Here is a 24,694-nt window from a genome sequence, read left to right as displayed (position 1 = left end):
ATCGCAATTTTCCCTAGTAACTCTTCCCGTTTCTCTAATGGCAATCTCTCAAAGGTATTGCACACAACAGTATAACAAAGACAACAAACAATATTCTGTACGCCACTACAGACCGAGTCCTTAACTTATCCTAATAAAAAAACTGATAAAACTTATGGTTCCATACCCAAACTCTTATCACATAAGAACCTTTGATCGATTGCGCTTTCTTTTTTTTTCTCTACTCTTATCACATAAGAACCCCTTCCGAATTAAAAACAATAAAAATCTTATCACATAAGAACCTTCGATCGATTAGCGCTTTTCCTTTAAAACAATAAAAATCTTATCATATAAGAACCTTCAGGAACCTTTTTCGATCGACTAGCGCTCCCTTACCTACTGAAACCTTCTCCGGGCTGTTTCGAGATTTTTTCCAGAACCCGTTCCCTTCTGCTTGCAAGCTGAGAAAGAAATGGTTAAAAAAAAAACTTAGCTTTTAAATGTCGAGTCTTGTAGATTGCAGTACCTCCCCTGTGGACAACAGATTACATATGCGATTCAACAGTGAAGAAACCTTCTTGTGAGCAAAAGGCTCACCTTGTTTGGCCACTGAAGCCTTTCACTGGAGAGGCACTATGCCTGTATCTGTTTTACTCACAGGACAGAGAGTATGCAATCTCGGTGGAACCTCCAAGAAGTAACTGTCGAAATCTCAACCTCCGAAAAGAATGACTCCGACACTTACAGCTCCGGCAGAAGTTTCTTTAATTTACTTGCTAGCAAGGGGCAGGTCACACTCAGTCAATGGCTAAGTGAACACCTCCGCAATGGTACAGTTTCACGAGATATTTATACAGTAAAACCCAAGTTATGGCCTCTCCCTGTGTAGTGCTCTGTCTCACAGTCAGTGAATACAGATAAAGAGTTAATTACTATATCCTGGTCCTGACATGGTTTACAGATATTTCCTTTTGTCAGGGTTATCAGTTGGCCAGCCAGCCATTACTCCATGAGAATGAGGTAATGGGCTATCACCTGTCTTGTATTGTGTCAGGATTGTTCAATTTCCTGGTCAGTTTATCGTTTACATCAAAAGGATGAGGTCTCTACAAGAGATAGTGGCTGGTGGTTTGAGTACATAGAAAAGGGTGGGGTGACATGGAACTCTTGTCGTGTAGACAATAGGAGAGCACCATGGGCGGGGGGGGGGGGGGGGTCGTGCTTGTCTCAGCATGACTTGTCTCCTAGCTGTCTGCTGGCCATCAGCCATCTCCAACCAGGTTTAGCTGTTTACGCAAGCTGACTGATTTTATGCAGAAAGTTCTGGAAGAACCAGGACTCCCTCTTGTAATATATTGCAAGGGGCACACAAATACCGTATGGTATCAGCTTAGATGCAAATTCATTTCCACACTTGTGACAAGGAACCGCCTTCTCTAAGTGTTCCCACAATGTAAGATTGACCAGATATACTGCAGGTCTTGTCAGATCAGTGTGAGGCTCTAACGTGAGAGCTAAAATATAACGGAGGCAGAGTAATTGCTGTATAGTGCTTGTGATGGTGTATATCAGACCAATTTTTTTTGACCTACATGTGTACAGTTAGGCTAATAATACTGGCACCAAACCAAACTATCCAATCTGCCATTTGTTGCAGATGCACATTAACTAGTGTTCAAAATAGTCTCAGAATAAGGGGCTGCCCATTTAAAACTGAGATGAGGAAGAATTTCTTCTGAGGGTTGTAAATCTGTGGAATTCTCTGCCCCAGAGAGTGGTGGAGGTTGTGTCATTGAATATATTTAAGGCGGAGATAGACAGATTTTTGAGCAATAAGGGAATAAATGGTTATGGGGAGCGGGCAGGAAAGTGGAGCTGAGTCCATGATCAGATCAGCCATGATCTTATTAAATGGTGGAGCAGGCTCGAGGGATCAAATGGCCTACTCCTACTCCTGCTTCTATTTCTTATGTTCTTATGAAATGTGAAACGAGTAGCTTCCCTCTGCTCTTTGAGCCAAGAAGCAAAGGCACTGGTAACTGATGTATGCTGGTTGAAATTTTTCACGATCCTGAATTTATTTACGTGTTCCTGTACCTCCTTTGCTTTCACTATCAATTGCACTACTTCACTAGATGTATTTGGGTATTGTAAGGAACATAGTTGAAGATTGATCTTAACTTTATTTGAAAATTTGGTGTACAATTTGTACCTTCATATATAATTGTGTCCTCTAAGTAAAGGGCTTTTGCTGATAATTGAGCTATGCATGATAGGTGTGACTTGTATAATTGAGTTTATGGTAATTATATCATTTGCATTACAAAGCTCCTTGGTGAAATTTCTTTGTACAGACTTGAATCTGGCAAGAACTTGGGAGCCTTTTGCTTCATATTGCTATAGCAAATAGGGTGTGGCCTATAAACAGAGACTATATACTGGAGTCCATCTTCGATCTACCACTTTACATGTGTCTCCAGGCAACTGGGATGCCAGTGGATGACCTGAAGTTATCATACTGACATCCTTTGGCTGTATGGTGAGATTAAATTTCAACGGTCCAAGGGTCTGTTGTAGCCTAAATAGCAGACCTTGGACTGGTTGCCTAGAGATAACCTGCTCTAAGATTTGTTCAGAAGTAAAGTAAATGTTCAGATAATCCGATATAGAGAAACAATCCAATCAGTAGGATTTCAGTGAAAATGTGCTTTGGTACTTCAGCTGAAGTTTGTTGTTGTTTAAGTTGTAATGGTGATTTTACTTTGTTGCCTCTTGGTGCTGTTTTAATCACTGGTGTTGTTTTTGCTATTTGTTTGCTTAATATTAACCAGGGAAGAAAGTACATTTATTTATTACATAAACAAAATTGAAATATTTTGATCAAACCCACTGGATAATTAAATACAGGATCAAGAAGTGACTAAAACCTTCCAGATTGTTGCAAAAACCCAACTGGTTCATTAATAGTTCTTCAGGAAATGGAGCCTGTCACCCCTACACGTGACTCCAGTCACATGTTACATGGATGAATCTCAATGCCCTCTGAAGTGTACCACAGCCCAAAAGACATTAGGTGTTGAGGGAAATTGTTTGTGCACTATACCATTGATTAAAGAGACCACGTCGCAAACCTTGCGAAACAAAATTGTCTCTACCATTGGGACATCCTCCATATAGTGTGGAATTACCACTGAACTAAGTGGGGCAGACTAAGGACAGATCTAGCAGCCCAAAACTGGGCATCTCATGAGGCACTGTGTCCCAGCAGAATTGTAAACCATCACGATCTGTAACCTCAGCACATCCCTCACCATCAAACCAGAATACCAACCCTGGCTCAATGGGTGTGCCAGGAATAGCACCAAACATATCTTAAAATGAGGTAGAAACCTAATGAAGTTACTACACAGCGCTACAGTACAGTTATGACACTAGCATCTAGCTGTTAATGTGGAAGATTGCCCAGGTATGTCCTATCCTCAAAAAAAAAAAGTAAATTTTGCCAAGCCAACTAGATAGTTTTAATCCCTGAGTTTGAACAAAAGGGAAGGTCTGTGATGGGACATTTTTTCTTTCCTCCCCTCCCCCTTTCAGGGCCCCTGCACTTCCTTAAGAATCTGTTACTTCTCAAACTTTTCCAGTTCTGACGAAGGGTCACAGACCCGAAACATTAACATTGATACTTTCTTGCTAGCACTGGATGTGAGATTTTGCCAAATTGTTTTGGTTGTATCCTGAGGAAAGCTTCCCGTAGGATCTAATGCCTTTTCCATTCAGAGAGCTGCAAATCATTCTCGCCATATATTTATATAACACCTTTAACATAATAAAACGTCCCAAGGCACATCACAGGAGTGTTAGCAAAAAAATAATAAACTTGACATCGGGCCATACAAGGAGATGTTGGGGCCGATGGCCAAAAACTTGGTCGAAGAGGTAGTTTTTTTTGGAGAGTCTTAAAGAATGTAATCACAAAGGATATGTGATGGGTATCCTTCAGTTGAATAGAACATTTCTAGGTAGAATGGTCAAGCCTAACTTCCTCAATACACAAAGCAGAAGTTAAAGTACAAAGGAAATATCACTTGAACTTGACGCTGTACACAAAGGTTGCTTTGATGATGAAGGCAATGCTGGCTCCTGTTGAAATCAAACTTTGTTTCAATTCTTTCCTCAGTTGTGCCTCCTTAAAACAAAAACACACGTGAAAATTTGTTCCTTTTGTTGATGACACTCGTGCAATACTGAGACTATATTCTTGAATATGAGAGATAGATGTAGTTGGGGTGTGGTCAATATTTAGGGATATGGAGAGTGGCCAATAATACGACCATGGTTTGGTCAAAGTTAAAATAAAATATGGGAGAAATAAATTAAAGGGAAGGAGACTGAATGGTAAAATGTAAATAACCAGCTTCATTACATGGATGTAAATTTTGACTTTGTTGTAATTAACCATAACGCTGATGACAAATGAATCTGTTAACTAGATAGATCTCACAATTTAAATATGTGGAGTGTGCATAAGATGCACCACGAATATTTAGTCAGCCCAATTGCTTCAATGTTTCTCTTCAGCTTCACACATTATTTGGGTTGACTGTTTTCAAATTATTTGAAGAAATGCTAGAGGCCAAATTTAAAAAGCTTTATTCGGGAAATGCTTATGTTTTTTTCAAAACTGTGAGACAGAAGAAAATTCACCTTTTTCAAATAACAAACAATACTTGTAGCATTTATTTGTTTCGTGTTTGAGTTCTAAATGTAATGTTTGTAAGCTTGTAATGTTGTAGCTCCACACTGTGGATGTGGACGTATTGTGTTACTGCAACTAAAGATAAATAAATGAATCAGCTGACCAGAAGGTTCTGGAACGTCTGAGATGCTGTCTGCCATTATAGAAAGCTGTGTGTGCTGTGCTCTGTGAATATATCACATTTGGCGACAAGGATGGGATTTTTCGGATGATATAAAGTTGATATTTTGTTGGTGAAGGATTCAGCCAGCCAACAGAGACACTTTGGAAGCTTCTCTGTCTTTGGAAATAGCTACAAAATCCAAAGTTTAAAAAAAAACGAGCACACTCTGCACTGCAGAGACAAAATGGTGGCACACATAGCAGTAATGGAACACTTAGGTGAATATAAACGCGACCAGGAAAGGTTTAAGGAGTATGTGGACCGGCTAGAAATGTATTTCACTGCAAATAATATAATCGAAGTTCCAGAGAATGCTGATCAGAACCGGGCTGTGTTGGAACGTAAGAGAGCGATTTTCTTATCTGAAGCGAGTCCGGAATTGTATGAAACGCTGATAAATCTGCTTATGCCTGATGAGCCAAAGGACACAATGCTTAAAGAGATTTTAATGAAGCTGGTACAGCACTACAACCCCAAACCGTTAGAAATTTCTGAAAGCTATCGTTTCGGTATACAAAATCAAAAGACTGATGAAAATATCAGTGAATAGCATTAAAAAAGCTATCTATTCACTAATTTTCGAAACTTTCAAAACTGAGCATTGCGGGGCCATTTTGTTTGTGGGATGAAAAATGATGCGATCAGAAGAAAGTTATTGACGACAGATGACTCGACTTTTGAGATTGCTTGTCAGACAGCGAGGTCGATGGGCATGGCCGATCAATATTCCCGAGAATTACATAATAATTACGGTCGTCAGTGAACAGGTGAATCGCCTGCAGGTTCAAAGTAAAAGGCTGTGGGGACCCAAAGTGTCTCAAACTGGAAATTGTAACAAAACATTGAAGTCGTGCTATCGGTGCCTGGGACAACACATTGCTCAAAGTTGTCCATATGTGAAGACAGAGTGTTTCTTCTGCAAAAAGACTGGGCATCTTGCGAAGGCATGCCGACTGAAGGGTAAACCAGCTTTAAAAGCTATGAGTAGAAATCCCCAGAGACTACATAGCATGGAAGAACAACAACAGGACGAGGAGCATGAGGTTTAGGGACAGCGATTCAAAAAGTATCAACATCCACATAGATGTTGCGGGATTCAGGATATCAATGGAATTCAACACTATCCGTGAGTGTAGTACCGAAGTCGCTATACCTCGATAAATTGCGTGATTTCCCATTGGAGGAATCCAAGATGGACCTGCGAGGCTACTCGGAAGAGAAAATTCCTGTGGTAGGTCATATCACCGTACCGGTGAAATACAAGGATCAATTTCAGAACTTGCCTCTAATAGTGGTGAAAGGAGACAAGCCTGCCTTCCTAGGAAGAAATTGGTTGAGCTCACTGAAGCTGGATTGGAATGAGATTTTCCATGTTTAAGCGAGATTTGCATCAACGGATGTTATCAAGAGTTATCCAAAGTGTTCTGCGAACGGGCAGTCCGATCCAAGGCTTCAAGGCGAGTGTCTGGGTACAGAAGGATGCTAGATCGGTTTACTGCAAGCCATGTTCCGTACCATGTGCACTCAAGGAGAAAGTTGAGCAAGAACTCAAAAGACTAGAGACTGAGAACATTATTTGTAAGATAGATCGATATAATTGGGCTACACCCATTGTTGTTGTACCTAAGTCCCATGGTAAGATTGTGTGGTGATTATAAAGTAATCGTAAACCAGGTTCTAGAGGGTAATGTCCCCAATGCATTGCCAAATATAGAAGATTTGTTCACAACACTAACAGGTGGTCAGATCTTCTCAAAACTGGATCTTACGAATGCGTATTTACAGCTTGAACTAGATGAGGAGTCCAAGTTGTGCTTGACTATAAATACTCATCTAGGCCTATATCAATTTAATAGGCTACCGTTTGGAGTGTCTTCTGACCCTGCCATATTCCATGGGGTAGTATGTTATTTAGATGACATACTAATTTCAGCACCAAATAGGCAAATTCATAATAACATATTGAATGAAGTCCTCAAATGACTAGAGAAGCACAGAGTACGAGTGTCTGCTCGTAAGTGTGAGTTATTTCAAAACTCAGTGGATTATTTAGGGTACAGAGTAGACAAAGATGGTTTATGGGAAAACTGGATGCAATTAGAAATGCACCCACTCCCAGGAGTGTCACTGAACTTCGTTCATTTTTGCGTCTTTTGAACTATTATGGGAAGTTCCTACCAAATTTGGCTACATTATTACATCCAAACTATTGAAAAAACAGGTCCATTGGAAGTGGTCAAAAGAATGCGATACAGCATTCAAGGAGTGTAAAAGCAAATTGGTAGAGAGCACCATGTTAGTTCATTCTGGCGTATCTCAGGAGATCAAGCTAGCATGTGATGCCTCTCCGTATGGAGTTGGGGCAGTAATCTCTCATGTATTACGTAGTGGGGAGGAGAGTCCAATTGCTTTTGCTTCATGCACTCTCAGTGCCAGTGAGAGTAATTATGCGCAAATCGAAAGAAGCTTTGGCATTAAATTTTGTGGTCAAGAAGTTTACCATCGTTACGGACCATAAGCCCCTGACAGCCCCCTCCATCCAAAGTCCCCAGTTCCAACATTAGCTGCAGCCCGAATGCAGAGATGGGCTTTGATTTTGTCAGCATAGACATATGATATTGAATACCGATGATCAGCTGATCACAGTAATGCTGAGCAATGTCTAGATTGCCTTTCCCATCACAAGTTATACCCGATAGGGAAGAAGTGTTCTATTTTTCATAGATTGATGAACTGCCAGTCAACAGCTGAAGAGATTGATAGAGCAACCAAACGTGACCCAGTGATGTCAGAGGTGTATGATTATATTGTAAATGGATGGCCAAACCAGGTAACAGACAAAGATATTAATTCATTCCTACGAATGAAGAATGGATGATCAGTTGATAAAGATTGTATCATGTGGGGTGCAAGAGTGGTTATACCAGATAAATTCAGGTCCAAATTATTAGGAGACCTCCATGACCAGCACCTGGGAATGTGCTTGACCAAGAGTTTTGCATGCAGTTACTTATGGTGGCCAGGTCTTGATAAAGATATAGAGTACATCGTGAGTCAGTGTACGACATATCAATCGGTAAGCAAGCAACCACCATCAGTACCATTACAGCCCTAGAAATGGCCTCCCAGGGTGTGGCAAAGGCTACATATTGATTTTTCTGAGCTAGAAGGACAACAATTATTCATTGTGATTGATAGCGATTCGAAGTGGGTCGCGGTGTTTCCAATGTGGAAAATAACAACAAGTAAAACATTAGACATTTTGCGAAGTTTATTTTCTTCATTTGGCCTCCCAGAAGAAATTGTTTCTGATAATGGACCACAATTTTGTTCAGAAGAATTTGCAGAGTTCACGAGCAAAAATGGTGTTAAACATACCAAGGTTACACCATACCACCCTGCTTCAAATGGTGCAGCAGAGCGCACTGTACAAATTGTAAATCGTGCCCCCATAAAACAAATGTTAGATCCAAATCCAAAGAAACGACAGTTGTCATTGGATCACAAATTGGCTAATTTTCTAATTACGTATCGTAATACTCCTCATACAACTACTGGTAGAACACCAGCAGAGTTGTTTCTCAAACGACAGCCACGAACCAGATTCTCATTAAAACCATACTTGGCGCAGTTCGTAGAAGAGACACAATTAAGACAGAAAGAGAATCATGATAGAGGTAGAGTAAAAGAGAGAAGTGTGAAATTAAATCAGAAGGTGAGAGTGAAGAACCATCATAAATGGGTAGAGTGGTTACTAGGAAGAGTAGTGAAGATATGTGGTCCTCGCACATATTTGGTCAAGATGTTTGATCATGGATAGGTTAGATTTGTTCACATTGATATTTTACCTACAGACCTGGAAGGAGTTGAAGGTGGGAATGATTCAGTTATTTCTGATCCATCAGATAGTTTTGATACACCAATAGCATATCCTACATGCAATGTACTGCAAACAAATAGAAGAGAGAATCAGAATTTAAGTCTGAGTCCGAGTCAGGAAAACAAACAGTCTGAAGTTAGAGTGAGTTCAAATGAAAATCAAGGAAATCTCTTGGAGGAAAATGTTCCTCAGGATCAGCCTCGAATGATTTTAAATTCAACACCATGTTTGGAAGGTTCTGTTTGGGAGTGAAGGTATCCTCTTCGAAACAGAAAACAAGTGGTTAAGTTAAATTTGTAAATATGACAAAATAAGTCCATATCCTTTATTATGTATAAACATACAAGTTATGTATGATGGTTGTTATAACAACGTCTTCATTAAGGAGGGAGACGTGTAATGTCTGTAAGCTTGTAATGTTGTAACTCCACACTGTGGATGTGGACGTATTGTGTTACTGCAACTAAAGGTGAATAAATGAGTCAGCTGACCCAAAGCTTCTGGAACTTCTGAGATGCTGTCTGCCATTATAGAAAGCTGTGTGTGCTGTGCTCTGTGAATATATCACACTAAACCATCTAGTTTCTCAGTGGAAAAAGTCAAATTGTGTAAAACAACATTCAGTTTGTGTTTTGAAAGTCATTTGAATATTAACTATGATTTGAATATTAACTGTGATAAATTTACATAGGCTTTCAACTACATTTTTAAATAAAAGCGATTACCAATTTTTATTTCAGAAAATATGTGAAGCTGAAAGAGAAAAAGACAGACAATGGAGGCATTTTTAACCTGGCGGAAAACCCACATGAAGGGGTGGAATGCTGGTTTTAACGCCCTGCTTAATATTACTTTCCATTGACTTCAATGAAGAGCAAAACTAGCATTGCACCTGATCCCGTTGGTTTCCCAACAGTGCCCCCAATATCTATCTAATTCTAATTTGAGATTTTCTTTTCCCAAAAATACACAACAACTGAATTGAATTTTGAAATCCTCTGGGGTAAACAAAAAGGCTCTGATTATAGTCAACGGTGTTGAATTGATGGTTAGAAAATGTAATTCTAATTAGTGACAACTGTGATCGAGAGCAGGAAAGCTAGACAGATATTCACATCGACAGACACACAAAAAGGCTCGCTCTCACGCGTTCTCTCTCTCTCTCTCTCTCTCTCGCGCTCTCATGCTCTTTGAATTCAGTGTTTGCAGAGTTTCTGTAAAATGTTAAAAAAAAACAGTTCTACCAAACCTGGGACCACCTTCCTCCAGTGCTGTCAGGCCTGTGCTCTTGCCTTTGCTACCCCCCTCACTTCCAAGAGGCCCCAGGAATCCATCAATGAGCTGAACCCCACATGCCACACCGTAATTTTTCGAAATCTCAGCTATTCCCTTTATTATTTTACCAAACTCGAAGATCAACACCCCTGATTTTCTCTTGCCCTCTTCTCCCCCACCGCCCCCCCCACTCCTAGGTGCTACCAAAGCACAGGACCGACCTCCAGGTGCAGCTAAACCCCATCCATCTCCATGATATTGCTAAATACTAGGTACCTACCTCGAGCTGGTGCATCTTGCATACCATTTTGCTATGCACGCTCCGCTTTAGAAATGGTAAAGGATAAAAAATTTAATATTTATAGATAAAGGAGCATAATGTGTGTGTATATGGTATTTAAAATGAAATGACAAATGTAGTTGTTGTAAATCGTTAACACTTGTGCATTACGTAGAAAGATAGAACTTGCATTTATATAGCACCTTTTAGGACCTCGGGCGGTCCCAAAGCACTGCCCCAAAGTCTCAATTGTGGCTCAGCGGTAGAATTCTCGCCTCTGAGTCAGAAGATAGTGGGTTCAAATCGCACTCCAGGAACTTGAGCTGACACTCCAGTGCAGCACTCGGGGAGATGTCTTTTGCATGAGACATTAAACTGTGGCCCTGTATGCAAATTGTCTGTTGGGTGTTTCCTACCTTACAACAGTGACTACAGTTCAAAAGTATTTAATTGGCTTTGGGATGTCCTGAGGTCATGAAAGGCATTATATAAATGCAAGTCTTTCTTTACAGCTAATGAAGTACTTTTGAAGTGTAGTCTCTATTGTAATGCAGGAAACCCAGCAGCTAATTTGCACACAAGGTCCATAAATAGCAATATGTTAGCGCGAATGTTCCCTCCAAGAATCACTCGTCATTCTGGGTCGGTTCCATACATCAAAACGGTTTATTATGCCGGTGGGGAGATGAAGCCACTGGTTCATCCAGGTATCTCTCTCTCCGCTGAACAAAGGATTTCATGGATTTTTATATGTTTTACAACAGTTTACTACAGTTACATCAGCCCATTTCGGCTGGACACTATCCAGTCATATTGATTATAGATTACATATAGATTCAAATAGACCAATAGAAGTGGTCTCTAAACATTAGGTGGCTGCGTGATCGCCTCATGTGTTGCTAAGAGTTACTCATGGTCTTGTGACATTGTCCAGGCCCCCCCTTATCTTACTGTTCTTGGGTGCTGTCTTTGGGCAGTTTCCTTATCTTAGGGTCTTATTGTTCTAACAGGATTATCATTCAACCGGGACATCTTGTCTGGGGTCTGGAAGCCTGTTGATTAGGGACATCTGCTGAGTTCATCTTTTATGTGTATTCCTGTGTGAGAAATGGCAGTAATCAGTAACTAGGAATGCAGTCTCTTTAAGCTAGCAGAATCCCTTGAGGCTTTGCTGAATTACGGGCAGCCATCTTTCATACATTTTATACACACACATTTAATTCTAACTATGCATATTTAATTCTAACATTATGCCACAGATGCCTTTGCTCTATTGGAAAATTTCTCTCCAACAAATGAATAAATGACCAAATCATTTGTTTTTGCTGTTGGTGGAAGAATAAATGTTGGCCAGGACACTGGGAGACCTCCCCTGCTCTTTTTCGAATAGTGCTGTGGAATCTTTTACACCTGAGGGGAAATGGGGCCTCGGTTTAACATCTCATCCGAAGTCTCTAGAGTGGGGCTTGAACCTACAACCTTCTGACTCAGATCAGTTAATGATACTATTGAGCAAAGACTGATGCCTTAAATATAAATGGCATATTGTTGGAAAACAGAAACTTTGTGATATCACTGTGCAAAATTGAAAATTTACCGTTTGCCAGTTACTTATCAGTGACTATTTGTACTTCTGTTCTGCATGCCTTCTGCTCGGTCTTCAGAGTTCCTTCTCTCCCCTCCCCACCCTGCCTGCCCCCCTTTTGAGCATAGGCCCGCGATTCGGTTGCGCATGCGCAGGGCGATGTACGAGGAAGTCAGAAGTGGGGGCCACGAGCCCGCATGGAGCTCATCACTGCTGAAACATTTTCTGTCGCGGCCTTCTGTGGGAGAGAAAACATTGGAGGTAGTGGGAGAGAGAGAGAGCGAGAGCCAGGGGAGGGTGGGAGAAGAAAAGAGAGAGAGGGAGCGAGCCGGTTGGGAGAAATTAGAGCGCGCGCCCGGGGGGCGGGCAGGGTGGGGAGGGGAGAGAAGGAACTCTGAAGACCGATCACGTTCTTCCAACCCACTTTACACCCACACCCGATTTCTTGGAAAGCTCGGTGCATGTGTTACAAGGAACATCATAGTAGATGAAATCCAGAAGCCACAACACTGTCACTGTTCACTTCATACCCAATAAACCTGTTAACAATCTGTGACCCACACATAATGCGCCATCTATGGCGGGCGGGGGGGGGGGCGTAAGGGACTTCGGCTGGCGGAGGCATGCACTTGCGCTGGGGTAAGGGACTTCGGCTGGAACTTTGGACGCTTTTACTGGGTTGGTGGAGATCTATCCTCTCTGGCTTCTGAAGTCAGAATGGATCGAATTACTCTTTGCAATATCAGTCAGAACTTGGACTGGGTGGTTCCAGTTAGACATTCCAGAGAAACTTCAGGGTGTGGCTTATCCTCCAAGGGGACCAATCAGCAATAGGTCATGTGATAATGGAGAGCCAATCAGAGACAACACAGCCATTTTGGTAGTACAAATAAGCTGATCCTTTATTTATAGTTATGTGCTTTGTACTTTTTGCCAGTGGGTACTGGGTTGAGCCTGCTTCACTTAGAATACATAATTGGAGAGAGGAGACTTTATGCTTGGGACCCAGAAAGGATAGTGTAGTAATGCCCTGTTGAGTTCTTGGGCTAATTTTTTATTATGTTGAAGTGTATGATTAATTCTGCGCTGCACACCACGACATGTGCTGAGCTCAGCTGTCTGGTTTCTTCCTCCATCTCTCCTCCCAAGATACAAATTCTCTGCAAATCCGAATATTGACTTTTCTAACACATTTTAACACATACAAGAATTTTTAGTACAAATTCTGAGAAACATAAATTAAGATATTGCACATAACAGTGATGATCCTTGAGGTTTTTTCATTTTTGACAAAATATTTTAACGTCAAATGTTCATCATGAAGGAAGAACTACTCCCTATTCCAGGGTTTTAATTGTTTTTGTGCAACCCCCCCCAGTAGATGGCCTGATTCTGAAACATGTAAAACAACTACAGATATGCACAACTATGCTGTCTGCAGAAAATGCACAACACCAAATATGTAAACTGGTGTTCCATGAAGTCTTCTAGGCTGTATCACAAGCAGAAAAGGATTGTTAGGAATTCTGTTTTTAAAACTTCCACACTTGCAGAGCTTGATGTCTTTGCTCGTGGATATTGTTAAAGTTGTCCCCAAAAAAATCCAGCAGATTTTAACTTGGTCTGTGCTTTACAGATCTACTCCTCGAGGAGGTTCTTCGACACTTTTATTTCCATTAGAAGGTGCATCGTGATTGTGAACATAAAATATGTTTATTTATTTGTTTGGCTTGGTGGCTTATTACAGGAATCATATGGTGGAAAATAAAATGTAGATAGATAGAACAATGGAATCTAGGAATAGAAGAGTAATTAAAGAATGGAGTATAGGGAGAAATAATAGACACTCAGAGTTTTGGAAGCATTGTGAAGAGAGGGGCAGTTTTGAATAGTACTAAACATTGATCGAAAACAACTTGGAGGGTCACTCGCTTAGGATGCTCAATCGTTATAAAGTTCCATTTGGCTGTTAAAAAGGTTTATAACAGGTTTTCGGCACTGGTAATTTGAAAGTTTTGAATTTATGTGAAAGAGCTGAAGTTTATATTGCAGGAAAGTGGCAAAAACTGTATAGTGAAAACACAGCTAAGTAAATCTAATAGTGGTTTATTTTGGAAGATGCACAGAAGATCCTAGTTTCCAATTTGTACCAGCTATTGCCAGCTGGTCGCCCTAATATCATGTTATATCAGAGCCTGTTAATAATTGCCTAAAATATCCTGGTTTAAAACCAGATTTAACCATCATTTATTGAATTAAAGTTGCTGGCGTGTGCATTAGGTTAAGGCAAGTGTGTTGGTGTCTTCTACTAAATTTTCCCCCAAGTCTTTTTGTGCTCCGGTAATTACCAGGATCAATTTCATGAGCCATCTGTCCTTTTTATAATTGTCTCCAGGTGCTCCATGTTATACTAACTGAACACTGGATCATATTCAATTTATGAATTTTCTTTGATGCATCATGGATGTATTTCAGTCCAGCTAGATAGAATATAGTATGCAATTTGCATGATTGCACTCCAAATTAGTGTGGTCTATTTGAAAATATAATTTTTCCTGTGAAACAAACTTTAACAACTGTAAGCCTCTCGAGAAAGTTCAGTTAATAATGTTTTGTGTTTTTTCCTGTGTAGAGGAAATGGAGGAAGAACTGGAAACAACAAGTATTTTAGACTTGACAGAGAAACAAAGACATCAGCTTAAACATCGGGAGATATTTCTATCTCGCCAGTATGAGTCCCTTCCTGCCACACACATCAGGTATGAAATTGCACTCCAATGGAAGAAATCAATTTGTACTGAATCCTATTCCTGTGGATTCTGCCTTTGTTTATACAGAGAGGACAAAAAGACATTTGATTTCTTTAGGTCCAGAAACCTCAATATTTTGAGATACTTTAACAATTCATTCTGCTACTCTCACATTAAAAAAAATACAGTTGAGTGTTCAGTTACCTTTTTAATGCAGCTAAATTTGCCATTGGCAATTGTTATATTGAGTCACCACTAATGGTATTTGGATATATAATGGCAATCAAGTCATTGAAATGCAGTTAATTTGCAAGGAATTTATCGGTTTAAATTGTACTGACTTTTAACATTTTTGGCTGATTTTCTAATGTGTGTTCTTTGCATTAAATGTATTTGCAGGTGTAAAAGTGAATTTAAATAAATAAGTATAATATTTTACATAGTAGTTTAGTTATTGATATCAGTTTTCCTCTGCTGGCTGCATATGTATGCAAACATTTAATAGGGCTTTAAAATATTTAGGAATACATTGCATATAATTACAACCTACAGCACAGAAACAGGCCATTTGGCCTTACTGGTCTATGCTGGTGTTTATACTCCTCATGAGCCATCTCCCACTCTAATTATCTCTTCCCGCCCTAGCCTTTTATCCCTTTATTTCCTTCTGTATGTATGCACTAAGCCTTCCCTTAAATGCATCAATACTGTCTGCTTCAATCACTCCACATGGCAGTGAGTCCTACATTTTCACTGCTCTCTGTGTAAATAAATTCCTCATTTGATCTGTTAGAGGCTATCTTATATTTGTACCTTCTTGTTCTGGACTCCCTCTCAAGTGGAAACAGTTTCTCCCCATCCAGCCTATTATATTCCTTTATAACTTTAAAGGCCTCGATTAGGTCTCCTCTTAGTTTTTTTTTCCAGTAAAAGGAGCCCAGTCTGCTCAACATGGAGTATGGCAGCCAGAACTGCGCATAGTATTCCAAGTGTGATTTAACCAAGATTCAGTATAAATTTTACATTACTTCCCTGCTTTTGTTTTCTATTCCTCTAGAAATGAGCCCTGCACTCATTATGACCTTAACAACTTGTGTTGCTTGTTGCTGTGGAAGCGATTCATGTACCTGTTCCTAGATCTCTTTGCTCCATGATCCCATTTAGTTTCTTGCCTTCCAAAAAATATGGCCTCCTTATTTCTTCTACTGATGAGAACCACTTCACACTTCACTGTATTGAATTTCATTTGCCGTTTATCTGCTCACTCTGCAAGCCTATGGCTGGATTTTCCAGCATTTTGCGCCTCGTTTCATGAGGAGGAGGAGGAGGACGAGGGAGACGAGGAAGAGGAGCCTGCCGAGGAACCCATACTGCATCCACCCCAACCACAGGGGAGGCAGTGTGGAGATGTGGCCGCAGCAAGAGCCTTGCGTCGGCAGCTCATCATTGAGCAGTTTGCTTGGAAGGGGAGGTTGGAGCGTTGCCTCGCTACTCTATGCCACCGTGCTGGCTACTCTACACCTGATTCTGCGAATGAGATACAAGACAGCAATGTCAAAGGCCAAAACAATTTTTATCAACGTGCAAGTTTCAATTTGCTGCCCGCCTCCCCCCCCCCCCGCCCTCCCCAAAACCCCAAACTATACAATGGTTAAAGACTTATGAACACAGAACTGATCCCTGCAGTCAGCGACATGTAAATTAACATAAATCTGCTCCCTGCACTCAACATCATCTGAAGTAATACAAAACTGCTTCATGCAATGAACAAAATGTCAAGTAACACAAAATTGCAACCTGCAGTGAACAAATGTGAAAGCACACAAGACTGTTTCATGGAGTGAACAAAAAGTGAAGTCACACTACACTGCTTCATGCAGCAACACCATTGAACACAACTATATGCATTCCTGGCAATTAAGTGTTGCCAGCCCTTAATGGATCCGCGAGACATTTCCCTCCCCCACCGCCCTTTAACCCTTCCCATGCCTGCTGCTGCTCCTCAATGAGGCCTCAGGGTGTACAGCAAGGCTGCTGTGTTTGGGGGGGGGGGGCCAGACAATGCAGTTGGCGTCTGAGGCCTGGAATGCCCGTCTTTCAACTGGGGCGCCTTTCCTTGGCATTTCCAGTCACAGGTGGCTGGGCTGTCAACCGTGTATAGTGCATGGTTTGCGAGTGAGTAGTGGAAGCTGGAATGCTGTCATCCTGAGGAATGAGACCATTTGCCATTTTCCTGGAGCCACTGAGTCTCCGATAGGGCTGGGCCTTAGCAACCGGAACATGATGTCAACGCACAACCTGCTGGCCTGCTTTGGCATTGTTACTTACCCGTTGGATAGTGGGGAACGCAACGAGTATGGAATCAGACATGGACTGCATCACTTGCTCAAGCAAAGCTTGTGCCTGTGATGCGCCCGAGTCTGCGACGTGATCAATGGCACGCGCCACACACTCTGTAACTCCACTGTCGCTTCTAGAGGCCAGAAGCCTCTGTGTGTGGGCAATGATGGACTCGCTGCACTCACGACTCGCAACAACAATCTGCGACGCTGCCTCTACAACAGTCGCAGTGAGTTTGTTAGTGCTCGCTGGGATCCGTCCCAATGCATCCATAAGTTCACGGTATCATTGTGGTTTCCCTGGACATTTCCACCAGGTCCAGTTCTAGGTCTGCCTGTCTTTGAGCAGACCGACTTTACCGACTTACCCTCCGGAGAGCTGGCCTGCAAGATTCCACCCCGGCACTGTGTTGCTGTACGCCACTGGGACCAGGAGCCTCCGAATCTGCAAACTCCGGGATGTCAGCATCGTCGCCAGATGAACTGAGTGCCAACGCAGCAACTGGTGGGCTGTGATGCTCCGCTGGAGCAGTCTCCTCCAGTTTCTTGTCTGCAGCATGGCCTGAAGTGTAGGCCTCCCTCGAGGTCTGCTGCGCCTCTGGTTGGTCATCTGGAAGTAGAAAACAACAAACGAGTAGTTAGGGCAGGTTCCACGAGGAAGGTGGCATTGCACAGGTTCATTTGAAGGGCTGTCGTAACTGCATAATATCTCTTAATGCAGTGTCTTGAGTTGCGCGATGTAGTTACATACCCTCACTACCCGAAGGGGGCTCAGCATCGCCCCCGGCAATTGTACGAGCTGAGACTCCAATGAGGGCAGAGACCCTCTCCTCCACATGTCAGCGGGATTGGTTGAGGCGGACCCCCGCCAGTCCGCAGCTGTTCCTTCGATTATGGGAGTGCTTGGACTGCAAAGAGAAAAATAGGAATGGTTCAAAAAGGGTTCCTGTGCTGTTGTGCCACATATGCCTACCACAGTAGAATAGGTGATTGTGTGTGAATGTTCCAGTGGCCTCCGTTCAATCTGTTTGGATCTAGCATGTGCTTTTGTCAGTATATATTTGCAGGTAAGAGGCATCTAACATGGGGCTGTTAGTGATCTTTCAGAAAGCAATAGGAGCAGTTGGAGTGTATTGCGAGGGACAATGTTCATAGAATCATAGAAATTTACAGCACGGAAGGAGGCCATTTCGGCCCATCGTGTCCGTGCCGGCCGACAAACAGCTATTCAGCCTAATCCCACTTCCCAGTTCTTAGTCTGTAGCCCTGCAGGTGACAGAATTTCAAGTGCACATCCAAGCAGCCCTTAAATGTGGTGAGGGTTTCTGCCTCTACCACTCTTTCAGACCCTTTGGGTGAAGAAATTTCCCCTCATATCTCCTGTAAACCTCTTACCAATTACTTTAAATCTATGTCCCTTGGTTGTTGACCCCTCTGCCAAGGGAAATCGATCTTTCATATCCACTCTAGGCCCCATATAATTTTATACACCTCAATAAGGTCACCTCTCAGCCTCTTCTTTTCCAAGGAAAACAAACCCAGCCTATTCAATCTTTCCTCATAGCTAAAATTTTCCAGACCAGGCAACATCCTCATAAACTCTGTAATATCTCCAGTGCAATCACATCTGTCTTGTAATGAGGTGACCAGAACTGCACACAGAACTCTAGCTGTGGCCTTACTAGTGTTTTATACAGTTGAAGCATAACCCCCCTGCTCTTGTATTCTGTGCCTCGACTAATAAAGGCATGTATTCCATATGCCTTCTTCACCACCTTATCTACCTGGTCTGCTATGGACCTGCACTCCAAGGTCCTTTTGTTCCTCTACACTTCAGTGTCCTACCATTTAATGTGTATGTTAATGACACAAATAATTTGCATAGATCATTAAAAGCCAATCGGTGCCGAAGTAAGCCTTCATCTTTGTTATGCATTGTGAAAATCACCCCACAGAGTGTTGAATGGGACCAGATGTATGACAAATTTCACATAGTGTGTGAAATTATTGTTAGAAGTCATGGAGGCATGCATAGATGCAAATGGTGCTCACTCTGATGAGTCTCGTAACGTCATTGAACTTTTTTCTGCACTGTGTGCCAGTCCTGGGCACAGTGTCTGCAGCAGACACCTCCTGTGCAGTGTCACTCCATATCCATTTAAAGACAGGAGAGAGTGGTCTGGCTACCCCAGCAAGATGGAGTGAGGCCCACCTCCTCTCCACCCTGCTCAACAACACTTCACCAGCCTGGCTGAAGTTCCTGGCATGCTGCCTTCCTTCCTGCTCCTCCATCTCAGCAGAAGTGGCTGAAATGGGGTGATTTAAATGTGCATTTGCACAGGAAACTGGCGCGCCCTGCATTTGCGTTTAGGACCGAAAAAGAAACCAAGAAGAAAAAAATAAATAAATACATTTCAATGCGCAAAATATCCGCCTCCTTCAATGGCGAAAGTTTCAGCTTGGGCGCACAAAATCAGTCGTGCAATGCCTGACTTAACGGCAACGCTCCTCCAGATCACTTTTTTGCCACAAGTTCCTGACGACGGTGCAAACTATTTTCCGGCACTAACTTTTGTGCACCGCTGCGAATAGCGCCCCGAAATACAAAAAGCTGAAAATCCTGCCTATGTATGTCTTCCTGTATTTTGGTGCAGTCCTTCACATTATTAGCTATACCTCCCCCAGTTTGGTAGCATTGTATCTGCAAATATTGACACTATACCTCAAATTTCTGAGTCTAAATCATCTATGTGCAAGGTGAACAAAGTGGTTCCAGCACAACCCCTGCGGGGATCACTCTCCTCTTTCTACCAGGCTGAGAAACGTCCCTTAACTTCTACCTCTTTTTTGTTTTGTAGCCATCTTTCAATCCATTCTGATACCTGACCCCTGACTTTATACACCCTGACTTGTCAGAAGTCTTTTATATGGCACCTTATCGAAGGCCTTTTTTTAATTATATATACAACATGTCCACTGTATTGTCCTTGTCTACTCTTTCTGTTATGTCTTCAAATAATTCAGTGAGGTTGGTTAGACGTGATCTGTTTTGAAATCCATGCTAACTTTTTGTTGGCATATTCTTTGTCTCCTAGATATTTTGTTATCTCAGCAAAGATTCTAGTATAATTCCTACCACTGACAAGCTAATTGGTCTATAGTTTCTTAGATTATTTTTATCTCTTTTTTTTAGAAGATACGTTTTACATTTGATCACCAGTCCAATTGCGCTATTTCTTTTGTTAATTATTTTTTATATATATGGTGCCTCAGCTATCTCCTCCCTAGTTTTTTTTTGAGTATCCGCGGGGCAATCCATCGGGACCTAGGTTTTTGACAGGCACAACAGCCTATCCTTTATTTAATTTGAACCATGATTTCTCACTGTATCCCTCAACCCCGGTCTCTCTCCAGAAAGCATCTGGGGAGTAAAACCTCTCTCTCGCTCTTTCCCCCCCTCTCTCGCTCTTTCCCCCCCTCTCTCGCTCTTTCCCCCTCTCTCGCTCTTTTCCCCCCCTCTCTCGCTCTTTCCCCCCCTCTCTTGCTCTTTCCCCCCCTCCCTCGCTCTTTCCCCCCCTCTCTCGCTCTTTCCCCCCCCTCTCTCGCTCTTTCCCCCTCTCTCTCGCTCTTTCCCCCTCTCTCTCGCTCTTTGACCCCTCTCTCTCGCTCTTTGACCCCTCTCTCTCGCTCTTTGACCCCTCTCTCTCGCTCTTTGACCCCTCTCTCTCGCTCTTTGACCCCTCTCTCTCGCTCTTTGACCCCTCTCTCTCGCTCTTTGACCCCTCTCTCTCGCTCTTTGACCCCTCTCTCTCGCTCTTTGACCCCTCTCTCTCGCTCTTTGACCCCTCTCTCTCGCTCTTTGACCCCTCTCTCTCGCTCTTTGACCCCTCTCTCTCGCTCTTTGACCCCTCTCTCTCGCTCTTTGACCCCTCTCTCTCGCTCTTTGACCCCTCTCTCTCGCTCTTTGACCCCTCTCTCTCGCTCTTTGACCCCTCTCTCTCGCTCTTTGACCCCTCTCTCTCGCTCTTTGACCCCTCTCTCTCGCTCTTTGACCCCTCTCTCTCGCTCTTTGACCCCTCTCTCTCGCTCTTTGACCCCTCTCTCTCGCTCTTTGACCCCTCTCTCTCGCTCTTTGACCCCTCTCTCTCGCTCTTTGACCCCTCTCTCTCGCTCTTTGACCCCTCTCTCTCGCTCTTTGACCCCTCTCTCTCGCTCTTTGACCCCTCTCTCTCGCTCTTTGACCCCTCTCTCTCGCTCTTTGACCCCTCTCTCTCGCTCTTTGACCCCTCTCTCTCGCTCTTTGACCCCTCTCTCTCGCTCTTTGACCCCTCTCTCTCGCTCTTTGACCCCTCTCTCTCGCTCTTTGACCCCTCTCTCTCGCTCTTTGACCCCTCTCTCTCGCTCTTTGACCCCTCTCTCTCGCTCTTTGACCCCTCTCTCTCGCTCTTTGACCCCTCTCTCTCGCTCTTTGACCCCTCTCTCTCGCTCTTTGACCCCTCTCTCTCGCTCTTTGACCCCTCTCTCTCGCTCTTTGACCCCTCTCTCTCGCTCTTTGACCCCTCTCTCTCGCTCTTTGACCCCTCTCTCTCGCTCTTTGACCCCTCTCTCTCGCTCTTTGACCCCTCTCTCTCGCTCTTTGACCCCTCTCTCTCGCTCTTTGACCCCTCTCTCTCGCTCTTTGACCCCTCTCTCTCGCTCTTTGACCCCTCTCTCTCGCTCTTTGACCCCTCTCTCTCGCTCTTTGACCCCTCTCTCTCGCTCTTTGACCCCTCTCTCTCGCTCTTTGACCCCTCTCTCTCGCTCTTTGACCCCTCTCTCTCGCTCTTTGACCCCTCTCTCTCGCTCTTTGACCCCTCTCTCTCGCTCTTTGACCCCTCTCTCTCGCTCTTTGACCCCTCTCTCTCGCTCTTTGACCCCTCTCTCTCGCTCTTTGACCCCTCTCTCTCGCTCTTTGACCCCTCTCTCTCGCTCTTTGACCCCTCTCTCTCGCTCTTTGACCCCTCTCTCTCGCTCTTTGACCCCTCTCTCTCGCTCTTTGACCCCTCTCTCTCGCTCTTTGACCCCTCTCTCTCGCTCTTTGACCCCTCTCTCTCGCTCTTTGACCCCTCTCTCTCGCTTCTTTTCCCCCTCTCTCTCGCTCTTTTCCCCCCTCTCTCGCTCTTTTCCCCCTCTCTCTCGCTCTTTTCCCCCCTCTCTCGCTCTTTTCCCCCTCTCTCTCGCTCTTTTCCCCCTCTCTCTCGCTCTTTTCCCCCCCTCTCTCGCTCTTTTCCCCCCCTCTCTCGCTCTTTTCCCCCCCTCTCTCGCTCTTTTCCCCCCCTCTCTCGCTCTTATCCCCCCCTCTCTCGCTCTTTTCCCCCTCTCTCTCGCTCTTTTCCCCCTCTCTCTCGCTCTTTTCCCCCTCTCTCTCGCTCTTTTCCCCCTCTCTCTCGCTCTTTTCCCCCTCTCTCTCGCTCTTTTCCCCCTCTCTCTCGCTCTTTTCCCCCTCTCTCTCGCTCTTTTCCCCCTCTCTCTCGCTCTTTTCCCCCTCTCTCTCGCTCTTTTCCCCCTCTCTCTCGCTCTTTGACCCCTCTCTCTCGCTCTTTGACCCCTCTCTCTCGCTCTTTGACCCCTCTCTCTCGCTCTTTGACCCCTCTCTCTCGCTCTTTGACCCCTCTCTCTCGCTCTTTGACCCCTCTCTCTCGCTCTTTGACCCCTCTCTCTCGCTCTTTGACCCCTCTCTCTCGCTCTTTGACCCCTCTCTCTCGCTCTTTGACCCCTCTCTCTCGCTCTTTGACCCCTCTCTCTCGCTCTTTGACCCCTCTCTCTCGCTCTTTGACCCCTCTCTCTCGCTCTTTGACCCCTCTCTCTCGCTCTTTGACCCCTCTCTCTCGCTCTTTGACCCCTCTCTCTCGCTCTTTGACCCCTCTCTCTCGCTTCTTTTCCCCCTCTCTCTCGCTCTTTTCCCCCCTCTCTCTCGCTCTTTTCCCCCTCTCTCTCGCTCTTTTCCCCCCTTCTCTCGCTCTTTTCCCCCCTCTCTCGCTCTTTTCCCCCTCTCTCTCGCTCTTTTCCCCCTCTCTCTCGCTCTTTTCCCCCTCTCTCTCGCTCTTTTCCCCCTCTCTCTCGCTCTTTTCCCCCTCTCTCTCGCTCTTTTCCCCCTCTCTCTCGCTCTTTTCCCCCTCTCTCTCGCTCTTTTCCCCCTCTCTCTCGCTCTTTTCCCCCTCTCTCTCGCTCTTTTCCCCCTCTCTCTCGCTCTTTTCCCCCTCTCTCTCGCTCTTTTCCCCCTCTCTCTCGCTCTTTTCCCCCTCTCTCTCGCTCTTTTCCCCCTCTCTCTCGCTCTTTTCCCCCTCTCTCTCGCTCTTTTCCCCCTCTCTCTCGCTCTTTTCCCCCTCTCTCTCGCTCTTTGACCCCTCTCTCTCGCTCTTTGACCCCTCTCTCTCGCTCTTTGACCCCTCTCTCTCGCTCTTTGACCCCTCTCTCTCGCTCTTTGACCCCTCTCTCTCGCTCTTTGACCCCTCTCTCTCGCTCTTTGACCCCTCTCTCTCGCTCTTTGACCCCTCTCTCTCGCTCTTTGACCCCTCTCTCTCGCTCTTTGACCCCTCTCTCTCGCTCTTTGACCCCTCTCTCTCGCTCTTTGACCCCTCTCTCTCGCTCTTTGACCCCTCTCTCTCGCTCTTTGACCCCTCTCTCTCGCTCTTTTCCCCCTCTCTCTCGCTCTTTTCCCCCCTCTCTCTCGCTCTTTTCCCCTCTCTCTCGCTCTTTTCCCCCTCTCTCTCGCTCTTTTCCCCCTCTCTCTCGCTCTTTTCCCCCCTCTCTCGCTCTTTTCCCCCCTCTCTCTCGCTCTTTTCCCCCCTCTCTCGCTCTTTTCCCCCCTCTCTCGCTCTTTTCCCCCTCTCTCTCGCTCTTTTCCCCCTCTCTCTCGCTCTTTTCCCCCTCTCTCTCGCGCTCTTTTCCCCTCTCTCTCGCTCTTTTCCCCCTCTCTCTCGCTCTTTTCCCCCTCTCTCTCGCTCTTTTCCCCCTCTCTCTCGCTCTTTTCCCCCTCTCTCTCGCTCTTTTCCCCCTCTCTCTCGCTCTTTTCCCCCTCTCTCTCGCTCTTTTCCCCCTCTCTCTCGCTCTTTTCCCCCTCTCTCTCGCTCTTTTCCCCCTCTCTCTCGCTCTTTTCCCCCTCTCTCTCGCTCTTTTCCCCCTCTCTCTCGCTCTTTTCCCCCTCTCTCTCGCTCTTTTCCCCCTCTCTCTCGCTCTTTTCCCCCTCTCTCTCGCTCTTTTCCCCCTCTCTCTCGCTCTTTTCCCCCTCTCTCTCGCTCTTTTCCCCCTCTCTCTCGCTCTTTTCCCCCTCTCTCTCGCTCTTTTCCCCTCTCTCTCGCTCTTTTCCCCCTCTCTCTCGCTCTTTTCCCCCTCTCTCTCGCTCTTTGCCCCCTCTCTCTCGCTCTTTGACCCCTCTCTCTCGCTCTTTGACCCCTCTCTCTCGCTCTTTGACCCCTCTCTCTCGCTCTTTGACCCCTCTCTCTCGCTCTTTGACCCCTCTCTCTCGCTCTTTGACCCCTCTCTCTCGCTCTTTGACCCATCTCTCTCGCTCTTTGACCCATCTCTCTCGCTCTTTGACCCCTCTCTCTCGCTCTTTGACCCCTCTCTCTCGCTCTTTGACCCCTCTCTCTCGCTCTTTGACCCCTCTCTCTCGCTCTTTGACCCCTCTCTCTCGCTCTTTGAC

At 44.5% G+C, this 24,694-nt stretch overlaps 1 protein-coding gene across 1 annotated transcript in view; it reads left to right on the top strand.

Annotated features, from left to right (window-relative positions):
• Window positions 1–24,694, top strand: part of LOC139273064 (metastasis-associated protein MTA3-like) — a 355,482-nt gene that overhangs the window by 54,405 nt on the left and 276,383 nt on the right. The window contains exon 4 of the mRNA XM_070889376.1: window positions 14,554–14,680. Within this exon, the coding sequence (XP_070745477.1) occupies window positions 14,554–14,680 (127 nt within the window). The remainder of the gene's footprint in view (window positions 1–14,553; window positions 14,681–24,694) is intronic.

The sequence above is a fragment of the Pristiophorus japonicus genome, chromosome 9 (genome assembly GCF_044704955.1).
Source record: "Pristiophorus japonicus isolate sPriJap1 chromosome 9, sPriJap1.hap1, whole genome shotgun sequence".
Taxonomy (NCBI): Eukaryota; Metazoa; Chordata; class Chondrichthyes; family Pristiophoridae; genus Pristiophorus; species Pristiophorus japonicus.
The sequence above is the reverse complement of the archived record's forward strand: the minus strand, read 5'-3'. Positions and strand labels throughout refer to the sequence as shown.